At 26.5% G+C, this 13,221-nt stretch overlaps 1 protein-coding gene across 1 annotated transcript; it reads right to left on the minus strand.

Moving 5' to 3' along the window:
- Nucleotides 1-2,117: 2,117 nt before the first annotated feature.
- LOC136089153 (melanopsin-like) lies at nt 2,118-3,240 on the minus strand. Its single transcript, XM_065814872.1, is given in 2 exon segments — nt 2,118-2,599; nt 2,602-3,240. Coding segments are annotated over 2 exon segments (975 nt in total). The 5' UTR covers nt 3,104-3,240; the 3' UTR covers nt 2,118-2,126.
- Nucleotides 3,241-13,221: the final 9,981 nt, after the last annotated feature.

The raw sequence follows: 13,221 nt of genomic DNA on the forward strand, positions 1-13,221 counted from the left end.
GTTCCGTAAAAAATAAATAATTTCGTATAGGGTGTATAAATGTTACCAATAATTATAAAACAAGATTGTATTTTTCAAAAGAAAAAATAGATACAAAAAGTTACAGGGTCATATAGAACTTTTTTTTTTTTTTTAAAAAATAAAAAAAATTTCTTTTAAAGTAATAAGATAATCAATAAAAAGTAAAATAACAAATTCTTAGAAATAAATATTAAATAAATAAGAATATAAAGATTAACATAAATTTGCATATTTGCAATAAAAAAAATAAATAAATAAAATAAATTAAAATAAAAAAAAGGTTTTTAACAACTTTTTTTTTTTTTTTTGTTAAATAAGATTAAATACTAAAATTAAAAAGAAATTGAACCGATCCAATTAAACAATATATATATCAATCTATCTATCTATCTATATATATATATATATATATATATATATATATATATATATATATATATATATATATATATATATATATATATATATATATTTATATGTATTTAAGCATGCTTCTACCAAATTCTTAAATGGGTTGATAAAGATAAACTTTAAACTAAATCGAAAAAACTTATCTGTGTCACCCGAAAAAGTCAAGCACTCCATCACTAACTAGGAGCATTTGCTTTAATTTTACTTTAAATTCGTCAAGAGTTTCAAGAGTTTTAAGTTTATTAGATAGGATTTTATTCCATACTTTTATCCTCTAATGGATAATGACAACTCAGTTGCGGCAAAAAAACTTTTGGGCTGAATATAGGTGTTGTTTGAGTATCTGGTTAAGTATCTATGTTTATTTATTTTGAATAACGAATTAAAAATGTTTAGAGTTGTTCTTTTATTAACTTTATACATGAAAATCAAAATATGAAAAATATCTATTTGGTAGACATTGAGTATATTCAGCTTTATAAATAGTTCTTTGGGTGAGTAAAACGGCCAACATTAGATATTATTCTCATGGCATGTTTTTGTTTATCAAAAAAATTTTTAATTTTGTTTTGATTTGTGCTACACCAAGCAATGTTTGCGTAATTCAGATAACTATGAACAAAGGAGAAATATAACAATTTTAAACTAGTTTGATTTAAAAATGGGCTTGCTTTATAAAGTAGGCCAATATTTCTAGAGAGTTTACTTTCAAGATAATGTATATGATTTGTCCAAGTAACGTTTTCGTCAAGAACTACTCCTAAAAATTTTAATGATTGTTCTCTTTTTATAAATTGACTGCCAATATAAAGTTTTTGAAGTTTTAAAGGGACTTTATCGCGTTCATGAAAACGATGGAAAAAAGAATACTTTGTTTTATCTAATTTAATTGATAATTTATTTGCACTAAGCCATTCTGTGAGTTTTATATGTTTCATGTTAACTGAATTAAAAATATAACTATAACTACGTCGCGTTTGACTTTTATCATCAGTGTTGCAAGTACTGGTACTTGCAACACTGATGATAAAAGTCTGGTAAAATGCCGAATGCGGACTCTTTCCGTTAAAACAGATATAATGCGGTAATAGGGTTTTAAAAAAAATTTTCTTACCCTAACCATATTGCAAGTCTAAACCAAACCTTGATTCGATATCAGCAATCCTTTCCATGTGCTCCCTAATTTAGTCCATGTATGCACTGAAAGCCAAATGCCCCCTAATTCTGTTTTCGCACTTTCCCCCGCATTTTACCGATTAAAAACTTCGCATTTCCGTATTCCTTTTTTTTTTTTTTCAAATTAGTTATTAAGGTACTCCTAGAAGACTTAGGAGCCATATCACAAAGTACCGCGTAAGTAAACATAGTTCGGCTAGTGATCGAAAAGGTTGCAACTTAGTAAGTATAAAACTATTAAATTTGATAAATCATTTTATTTAGAAATAAAAATAAACAATATATGATTAGTAGAGCCTCTTAAAAATTGCGAAGACTTGTTTATCATTGTTCACATAAATGGTTCATTTTTATTTAAAAACAAGACTTATGAACTAATCTCTATATATACATATTTATTAATATATATATACATATTATGGTTATGTAAATATTTATAAATAGTATATAATTATATATATATATATATATATATGTATTTATAAATTATACAGTACAATTCCATTTTTTAGTAAAGATTACAATTTAGTGCACTGAATCCTTAAAGACGTCAATGATTCCTGCTTTTCGGCTTTTATACAAAAAAAATTTTTCAAAAACCGAATTGATTTTAAATTGAAAACAAAATTTCGGAATTCCCAATTATACCAAATATTAACAATTGGATTTATTGATGCGGATAACTTTGCAAACAAAGCTGCACTTGTTGATACCATTGGTGGAATAGTACTGTTGAAAACAGATAAAAAGCCGACGACTGCATACGGACTCCAGGCTAAGGTATACAAAATTGCAGATGCTGCACACATGTTAAAGTATTTTATTTCCAATTCTTTAATTTTTTTTTGATACTCAACTGAAGAGTGTCTTCTTCGACGAGAAAAGCTTTGATTGGCTAAGGTCGCATACTTTTTACAAAATAAAAGAATAAGTATTGAAACAAACGGTAAAATAAAAACAAACAAAATAACGCAAATTATATAAGAAAAACTTTTCGTTCTAAACGCCAGTCTAAGGAGCAGCGTTTTTCGTCAATATCTTTAGCGTACTTTGACCATTGAAAAAGTGGAAAAACTGGCCAAATGATTCCGTAAATGTAACATAAAATCAATAAAATAATTGACAGCTTTTTTTTTGAAAATGTCGCAACATAAAAAACAGGATACTTTATTGCCACAATTCTTGAAACTGACAACACAAGAAAATGCATTAAAACAACGACAGCAAAAATAAACGTTAATAATGATGATCCTATGCAAATCCATGATCCCTTTCCAGAAGTTGTTACTTTTATGAAATCTAATTGAGCAAGCAGATCAGGTACATAACCTAAAGTCACCTGCAAAATCTCACAAACGGAAATACTGGCGTTAAATAAAATTGAAATGTTTATATAAGAATATCGTTTTTTTAGAAAAGATAAAAGTAGAGTATTCATTGTCAGTGTAAATATTAAAACTAAACATATGAAAGTTGATTCTAGAGCTTTGCTCATTTTAATATTTGTCTTAAAAACCAATTTTGTGTTTCAACTTGTTGGAATAATTCGAAATTCTAAACTCTGTGAAATTTCAACATAATTAATCTAAATAAATTAGTATAAGCAAGTAGTCAACCAATATAGAAGATTATAACGGTTAACTACCAGAGTCGTCACCCTTAGTTACTAAAGCCACATAACATTTAGTTAAAAATTTTGTTTAGGTTTAACTGTTTAGCTGTTAACGACTTTATTTACGTCACCTAATAATAAAGTTAAAAATAAATGTTTAAAAAAATTTTTCTTACTATTATAGTTATTTTTTATTGCTAAAGTTTTAATAACTTTAAGTTATAAAAAAAGAAATTTCTTTACAAAATAAGTTTTCGATTTAATTTACTTGCTGTCGTATAAAAATGGTTGTCCTATAAAATGCGTGAACCACGATAAGTATTATATATATGTGTATATATATATATATATATATATATATATATATATATATATATATATATATATATATATATATATATATATATATATATATATATATATATATATATATATATATATATATATATATATATTTATAGATACCATTGCTTGTTCGTTTTAAATGTACTTTTTAAATTATCACTCTAAAGATAAAAATAATTTTAGTTTAAAATATATTTATTACTTAGGTAATAAATATGTTTTATGAACTTAGTAATAAAAATAATTTTGGGAGAGTTGCCTAATTTCGGCAACTCACCCAAACATGTCCTATTTTAATGGGTTTTTTTCTATAACAATGTCCTTTATTATTAATTTTTTTTATTACTTTTTCCGTTAATCTGATTGTAACAATATTGAGAAACATTGACTTATTTATTCTTACTCTTATTTATTTTCTGTACCAGAATACTAATAGTAAACAAAGTTAATACAAAATGACTTGTATTTTTAAAATTAAAAAATTATTAAGTTTTATTAAAATAAGTGTAAATTAAAAACGAGAGTATAATATTTTTTGTTATAAACATTTTAAATTACAAATATCGGAAGTTAAACTTTTATAAATAAACTGAAACAAAGTCACTTTAAAAGGTTATGCAAACATATATCAAATATGGATTATGTAAACATTTCAAGCCTTTTTATAATAGCAGCAAGTTTTATTTAAATATAGAGATAGAGTGCAATACAGTACAAAAGTTACTTTATGTAATATTAGATTATCTTTAAATAGAATAATTTCTTACGGTTCAATCTAACTCTTAAAATAAATAAATAATAATAATTCATTTTTTGCAAAAACAACGATATTCTACAACTGCGAGCTAATGTTCGAGCTCTTCTTGCATTACGTTGATTTATTTTCTTTGCGTTGAAAAAATATAGATTAAATTTTCGTATTTTTTAGAAGTTTTAACTTTGCAATTAGTTTTTAGAAGTTTTTAGTTAAAATCTTTGCTCAGGTTTTTTTTCAAACCAACTTTTCTAGTAGGTTGACATACGATAAAGAAAAAAAACCCCGCTTCTTATTGAATCAATTTTTTAAATAATCATAAAATAAATGGGTTCTAAATTTTATTTGTTCGCATCTTTTTAGCACCTAAGTGAAAATTTTAATAAAGATTTAAATCTCAATATAAATTTTAATCGGATTTAAGATAAAAACATTATTTTTCAAAAGCTAATTGCCCTAAACCATGGGGTTACTGTGGGCATTTCTTGATGGTATTTTTGTTTCAATTTGCAAACCGTATGGGGACTCTCAGATCAAAGTTTTTTTAACATAGAAACCGATTGTGAAAGATTGACACGAAATCCGTCAAATTTTAGAAAAACTAGTCTCAATAAACTAGGTCAAATGTCTGATAATTTGTTTAATTTAGAAATTTTTTTAGAATATATTTGAAATAGTCTAATTAAGAAAATGCTAAAAAAATAAAAACATTTTATTTCAAAATGAGCCAGCGAAGATTAGGAAATTCTGAAAATTCTGAACCATTTAGAAAATAGGAGATTTGTTTTTGTTGTGAAAATCTTCAAACCCAAAAATAAAAGCTTTATAAGATCCGCAATATAAGAGAGCACCTATACTGATGTTACGCATATATCAAGCTACTGGTATAAGTTTTACGATGTTATTAATAATATCTAAATTCAAAAGTAGTAGAAATTTCTACAGTATAATAAACTAAACTTTTTTTAAAAAAATACTTTTTTAGAAAAGTTTCGCTTATTATACTGATCTATCTTTACTATTGACTAAAGGGAGTTACTTAAAAAAATTATATTTTTTAAATTCTGTTGTACGTGTTAGTATTGATGGAGGACATGGATCTTTTAAGATCGTTATTAAAGACTTTGACATTTAGGATATCTAAATGGGAATGTCAATTTAATGATTAGGATCATTGAATTGAAATTTTCATTTAGATGTAAAAATTTAAAAAAATAAACTGAATAAATTCTTTTAAATATATAAGAAATTAAGTTTCACAAAATAATGTAAATATTAAATTTTCTTTAAAATTTCTCTTTCGACATGAAACTTATATGAATTTATTGATTTTACTATATTAAATTGGTTATTTGAAAAGCTGTTTTGTATCTTAGGTCCTCGACATGATATTTTTTATTTTTTATATTTGTTTAGTTTACGAGGTAATAAATATGTGAGCCTCTCGTTTGATCTCAGTTGTGCTTTATTTTTTTCTTAAACTTTCGTTTTAAAATTTTTTGGTGTATGAATTTTAATCTAATTATACATAAAAAATTGTTAAAATCTGTTTATCTTATATGCATTCATCATTTCCTCGTTAATGCTTTGAATACTTAGCTATTTTTGCTCACTAAATATCTTCTAAGGTTTAGGGTTGAGTTAAGTTAAGATGCTTCATAAAGTCTTTTCGGTCTTATCACACGTCATTAGTCCTGCGGAAGAGCATTTAACTAAAATATCTTTACCTTTTTCCGTACCAATGTTGCAAGTAGGGCTTGAGCTGGTATGGAACTACTATTCTCACCATTGATTATAAATAAATTTATAACCAATGGCGAGAATCATTGGTTTTAAATTCATCAGCTCATTAAGAAGTCGTTTATATAAATATATATATATATATATATATATATATATATATATATATATATATATATATATATATATATATATATATATATATATATATATATATATATATATATATATATATATATATTTAAACAACTTTAAAAAGTATTCTACACAATAGAGTGCTCAATGTTCTTAAAAGAACAGAGCAATTATATATGAGTAGAAAATCACTTAACAAAAATTTTTTTCCATTTAAAAATTTTCCAAAAAAAAAAAAAAAAATTTTGTTAAGTGATTTTCTACTAATATATATATATATATATATATATATATATATATATATATATATATATATATATATATATATATATATATATATATATATATATATATATATATATATATATATATATATTTATGTATATATATATATATATATATATATATATATATATATATATATATATATATATATATATATATATATATATATATATATATATATTTAAAATGAAGAGGGCCAAAGATTAAAACTTGTGCAATTCCACACAAATTCTAAATTATACCCGAATCTCAATTGATTATATGTTGTTTCCTGTCAGTAAGGTCGCTTTTAATCCAAGAAAACGTTTTTTTTATTAAAAATTTCAGGTTTAGAATCTTTTGCTTTGTAATATGCTTTTTACAGATCTATAGATATGGTTGATTATTTGTTCAGCTAGTTTGTTGTTTGTTTGATAAATTAACTCAATAATTGTATGCTCCAAGAAACAATTTTTCTGGAAATCAAACTGGTTAAATAAATAATACGAACTTTTGCCTATAGTTAGAGTTATCGAAAACCATTATTCGCGATATTGATTAGGTAAACTTTAACTACTTTTAATGCATAAGAAAAAACTAATATTAAACAGAATATTAAACTAAGGTTCACTGATGTTTTCTTAGTTTGAAATAACTACATTATTTGATTCGGGCTGTTAATACGCCGGATCTATACCCAGACCCAATCCATTTGAAACGGATCTGGGTTTCGTTATTATAGACACAAAACCCGGCAGACCCAGACCCGTTTGACCCCTTAACCAAACTGGTCGAGTATGTATAAACAACCGTTTGGTTACCGGGTCTGGTGTGATTTGGGTCTATAATAACGAAACATAAACCCAGTTCAGATGGGTCTGGTCAGGGTCCAAATATTCTATCAAAACCTGGTGATTTTTAAAGATATTAAACTATTCTCAATACCTTTTACGATTAATTTACTCTCACATTATAAACTATCATTGGATTATTTAATTTTGGTTTTAAATGAAATAATTATGGCATAACCTTATTAGCTAAATTTAAACCAGCACACTATGATTTCTGGGACCCTAAATTTTCGGCAAAAAGCTATTTTTTTAAGTATAAAAATGATACTTTATGTGGCATCTTGAAGATAACCCTTCAAAGTGCAAATACATAGTCTATCTTAAAATTAAATTAGTTTGTTTATACTATGCACTCAAAAGTAAATTATTTTTATCTTAGCATAGTTTACAGTAAGTAAGCGTATAGTGACTAGTTAAATTAGTAATACATTATTTTTTTAATAACTAATATTTTTATTTGCTTTTAAGTAAAATATTTTATATAGATATCAGGCGCGGATCTAAGGAGTGGCCATAGATTTATAAGAAAGTCGAACTGATTTTTAAGAAAATGTATCTAATGTCTATAAAAGATCTTTTAGAATTTTTGGGATTAAATATGGAAACATTATAGGGATATACTAACTTATTGAAAAGAACTTGAAAATATTTTGTAAGACTTGCGTAACAATTTTTTGTCTTGTGACTGATTGAAGCTCGTTGGCCATATAGCTTAAATTTAACGGCAGCCAAGTTAGTTTTGGGTTTTTGCGCTTGAGGTATATCTCTAAAAATTTAAATTTGGCTGCCTTAATTTACGGATTTTGACTATAGAGATTCCTGCCATGGCCACAGCAGTTCTTATTATACGTTACCGACATTTTATTCAATCCATAAATGCTGTGTAAAAGTATTAAAATATTGATCTTTTATCGAAATTTCAACCGTGAAAATAAAACTTTGCCACATAGTTGGTTTTAACGTGTCCGATTTAAAAAAATATCGTGTTAAGTTAGAGCTAACAAAAAAATGGGTATTATTTGCTACCGTAATATTATCATAAATGTTTTTCAATTTCTTCTTCAGAAACAAAGATAACTTGGCTTTTGTCATTTAATTTTTCAAATATAACAAAATATGAATTCATATATAACCGAAAAATTAGTTGCTTGTGCACTCGAATCAAAACATTGGCCTAATGTATTAAATTACAAAACTCGACTCATTAAAGAGCTCTCAGAGATAAATTTAATGTTTCCAAGAAAACCTGTTTCTTACCAATTCAATACAGAAATGATGGATTTTGTACCTTTAGTTAAAAGAAATCTTGGTTATACAGCATTAAGGTTTTTTTTTTTTCTTTAGAACTTTTTTTTTATTATTTTTAATTCAAATAATATCACAAAACAGACCCAAAATTCCGGATGTTAGAAACATGAAAAGTTTAGACCCTCATTGCATTACTTTCTTCCATTTTTTTTCTTTGAGAATTTAATCCATTTGTTATAGACTTTTTTTTTTTTAGCTATTTAGGTAGTTATTAGAACATCTTATTATTAAACAAACAAGTCACTAAAATTATGTAACTGACAAGTTTGTTTAGTAATAACCAAATCACTTTCATAATATATAAATGATTTGGTTGTTTAATAAAAAGTTATGATGTATACTAAATTACAATGAATTAAATTATGGTGTATACTAAAATTACAATTAATTAAATTATGGTGTATACTAAAATTACGATTAATTAAATTATGGCGTATACTAAAATTACAATTAATTAAATTATGGCGTATACTAAAATTACAATTAATTAAATTATGGTGTATACTAAAATTACAATTAATTAAATTATGGTGTATACTAAAATTACAATTAATTAAATTATGGTGTAAACTAAAATTACAATTAATTAAATTATGGTGTATACTAAAATTACAATTAATTAAATTATGGTGTAAACTAAAATTACAATTAATTAAATTATGGTGTATACTAAAATTACAATTAATTAAATTATGGTGTATACTAAAATTACAATTTTTTTATTATTAATATTACATTTCAGTAAAGTTTTTTTGTGTCAGAACTGCTGAAGATGGAAATTGTCTTTAAAGCTCAGTCTCTTTGATTTTAATGGACAGTAAGCATACTTCAAAAATTCTAAGATTGCTGGCGTCAATTGAGATATTTAGAAAAAATAAACTTTTAAGGTATAATTATTTTTTGAGTTATTCTAATCAATATAGATCAGAATATTCTCATCTTGCTAATTTGTTTCTTATAGCTGTTTCATTTTAATGCTCTGATAGTTTTTCAACAATTAATGATAATATGATTTCAGAACTTCTTTTAAAAGAAGCATATTTATATTGCTTTAATAAAACATTTTCATCGTTTATTTGCCTAATAGCATTATCTAGTGTTATAAAACAACGTATTGAATCTTTCTATCCTGAAACTGGTTTTAAAAAGTATCATAGCTTTTTTAACACTATTATAAAGCCTCGAATCCAAAAATTAAATAGTCCAATAAATACTTTGTGGTGCAATTTAGATAAAACAAAGAACAAAAGTGTTTTATGTTTTAACCTAAATCATTTTGTAACACTGATTAAAGATCTTCCAAATTATTTTTTTCTACTGTTTCCAGGAACACTTCAGATTTAGATAAGTTAACTAATTGTAATAAAACAGTTAAAACTGAAGTAATTGTTTCAAAAGAAATCAACAACAATGATAAAAACACTATTGACTCTTATGTTCTACTTAAGGAAAACATGGTTGCTGATGTTAGTTTATTAAATACAAATCAGCTAGCATCTTATTAAAATTATGATGTTTCTTCATACCATCTACAGGGTGAAAAGTTAAAATCAGGAACAAATGATAATGAGCTGTTATCTCTAATTAATAATGTCTGGGTTCAAGATAAATGCTTCCATTTCCCCTTAACAGGCAAAAGCAGGAAAAGACATTTTTTTTTAAATGGTTAGATGAGTTTTCTTGGCTTTGTTATTCTAAAATTGAGGATGGTGCATATTGCCTTCCTTTCTTTTTGGTCCAAGTTTACCAAACAAATATGCATTACGTAAGTTGTTTAAAGAAACATTCAATACCTAGCGTAATGCTGTAAAAGTTTTCAATGATCATGAGAAAACTGTTGATGGATTACACATCAAGTCCATGCATTGTTATAATATGCTTATATCTAGAGCTAAAAATAACACTTTGCCTATTGAAATTTTTCTAGATATTTCTAGAAAGCAGCTTATAGAGGAAAACAAAAAAAAACTTGCATCAATTGTTAGGACAATAATGTTTTTGGATTGAAATGATTCTATCATCTCTATGATAGAACTGATTTTTGGGTTGAACTGATTTTCTATCATCTCTATGACCTCGTAAAGAGGTCATAGAGATGTTAAAAAATATCAATGAAAAATTGGAGAACCTTCAAAAATTGCAGGGTTGGATAATTTTATTGAGCTTTTAAATTTTAGAGTTGATGCAAGTGATTTAGTTCTAAAAGAGCATCATCTATTTGCTCCAAAAAACTCCACATATATTTCAAAGACCTCTCAAAATGAGTTGATGGAGTGTTGTGGAAATGCAATTGAAGAGATTCTAATAAATGATATTAAAAAAAGTAAGTACTTCTCTATTATTGCAGATGAGGCTTCAGACTGTGCATTGTTAGAACAACTTTCTATTGTCATACGTTGTGTTGACTTGAACAATAGTATTAAAGTAGTTTTTTTACGCTTTTTAGAATGCAAAACAGGAACAAGTGGTTTAAATATAGCTACCAACATTCTTGAAACTTTGAAAGAATTCGGTTTAGATTTAAAAAGTTGCAGAGGCCAGTCGTATGATGGAGCTGCTTCATTGTCAGGTAAATACAAAGGTATTTCATCTCTTATAAAAAAATCAATCCAATGGCATTATTTGTCTACTGTGCCTCACACAAACTTAGTTTAATTGTTGGCAAGAGCTGCCAAATTCAGCAAGTAAAAAATTGCTTGAACAAGTTAAAGACATATCTTATTTTTTTAACTCATTTCCTAAAAGAAGTAATTGTTTAAAAAAAAACCTTCTTCCTGGTCAGGCAAAACTTATTGACACATGTCAAACTCGGTGGATACAAAAGCTTTGTGGACTTGATGTATTTTTTGATAATTATTCAGCCGTTTTTTCTGCTTTTGAAGAAATGGAAGACATTAATTTAAAAGAACTTAATAAAGAAACATCTTTAAAAGCATCTTCTTTTATGAAGTTGTTCACAAATTTTTCTTTTATTGTTTCTTTGGTTTTAACTAAACAGTTTCTGGATTACTTTTGTGGAATTTCCATCACCCTTCATGGGTGATAGAAATTCCATAAAAGTATTCCATTATAAACAATCATGCTCTCAACATCAAACAGGTTTGATGTTGAGAGCTCGATTGTTTATAATGGTCTATGTGTTATTCCTGCTTATTTAGTAAAGCAATATTTTAGATCTTGCCCATAGAAAGAAAAGTTCTTAATGTTTTTGAATTTTTATAAATCATATCTTTCTCATTTCTCATAAATTCATGGCAAATTAGAGATATGGAAGGAATTTTGGAAAGAAAAGACGGAATTACCATCTACTATTTCTGTTACAATAAAGTTCATGGATATCAGAGGCTTTCCAAACATTTTAGAGGCTTTTTATATACTTGCTACAATACCAATCACAACTTGTGAGTGTGAAAGGTCACTATCTACTTAGGAGAATAAAAACTTACACCAGGAGTACTGATTGAAAACTTGTGGGTGAATTAGAGAGGTTTAAACATTTTTACAACACTCTATATATATATATATATATATATATATATATATATATATATATATATATATATATATATACAGTGGTGTAAAACTTTTTAAACCTCTATGAGCGCCTCAACTAATGCGACTTTTGTTGTTGGCTCTCTGTCGGCAGTTCTCTTTTTGACTATCATCCACAAGTCTTCAATCGGGTTCGTATCAGGTGAATTACCAGTCCATAATAGGATAGAAACATTATTACGGTTCAAAAAGTTTTTAACAGAGCGTTCTATATGACATGGTGCGCAGTCTTGTTGGAAGATGAAACCACCATCAGGAAAATGAATTGGAAGTTGAGGTAGAAGTTTTTTCTTTAATATGTTGATGTGTTGATGTTGATCAATTCTGCTTTCAACAACTCTAAAGGGTCCAACACCCTGAGAATTCATCATTGACCTAACCATTACTGAGTAAGGATACTTGACGGTTTTCACCAGAAATTGCGGTTGAAATTCTTCCCCAGAACGACGGCGCAAGTAATGACATTTATTGTCGAGTGTCTCGAACATAGACTCGTCACTGAAGCAAACCTAAAATTATAAACACACTGTAAAAGTCTAGAGCATACATTAGATTAACATCCTGTAATCACTGGTTACATGATCACTATATTTTGCATTCATGCAAAAAGTATAACCATTGCTACAATGTTCGATACCAAAAACAATTTCACTAGCGGGTAATGTATGATATTAAAAATCATTATTACATGAAAAAATATGTTAGATTTTGCTTCAACTTAGACTACATAATTGTAAGCTCTTATATAAAAAATGGTACCTTTCTTCATTGTTCTGTGGTCCAATCTTTGTGATCCATGGCCCACTGCAACCGTCGCGTTTGTTAAGCATTGGTCAAGAGCAATTTTTTGCGTGGTCGACAACCTACAAATACATCTTGTATCAGGCGTCTCGGAGCACAACTTGTTGAGACATTGATCTGGTGCTCCTGCAGCACACCCTTGAGCTGCTTGCTTGTCATTCTTCTATTTTTTCGACAGTTTGCAAGCAGAAGCCGTCTTGCACGTGGCGTCATAACTGGTTTTCAGCCTAAAGTGAAACGTCTTGGAGAGG

The sequence above is a fragment of the Hydra vulgaris genome, chromosome 12, assembly GCF_038396675.1.
Source record: "Hydra vulgaris chromosome 12, alternate assembly HydraT2T_AEP".
NCBI classification, from domain to species: Eukaryota; Metazoa; Cnidaria; class Hydrozoa; order Anthoathecata; family Hydridae; genus Hydra; species Hydra vulgaris.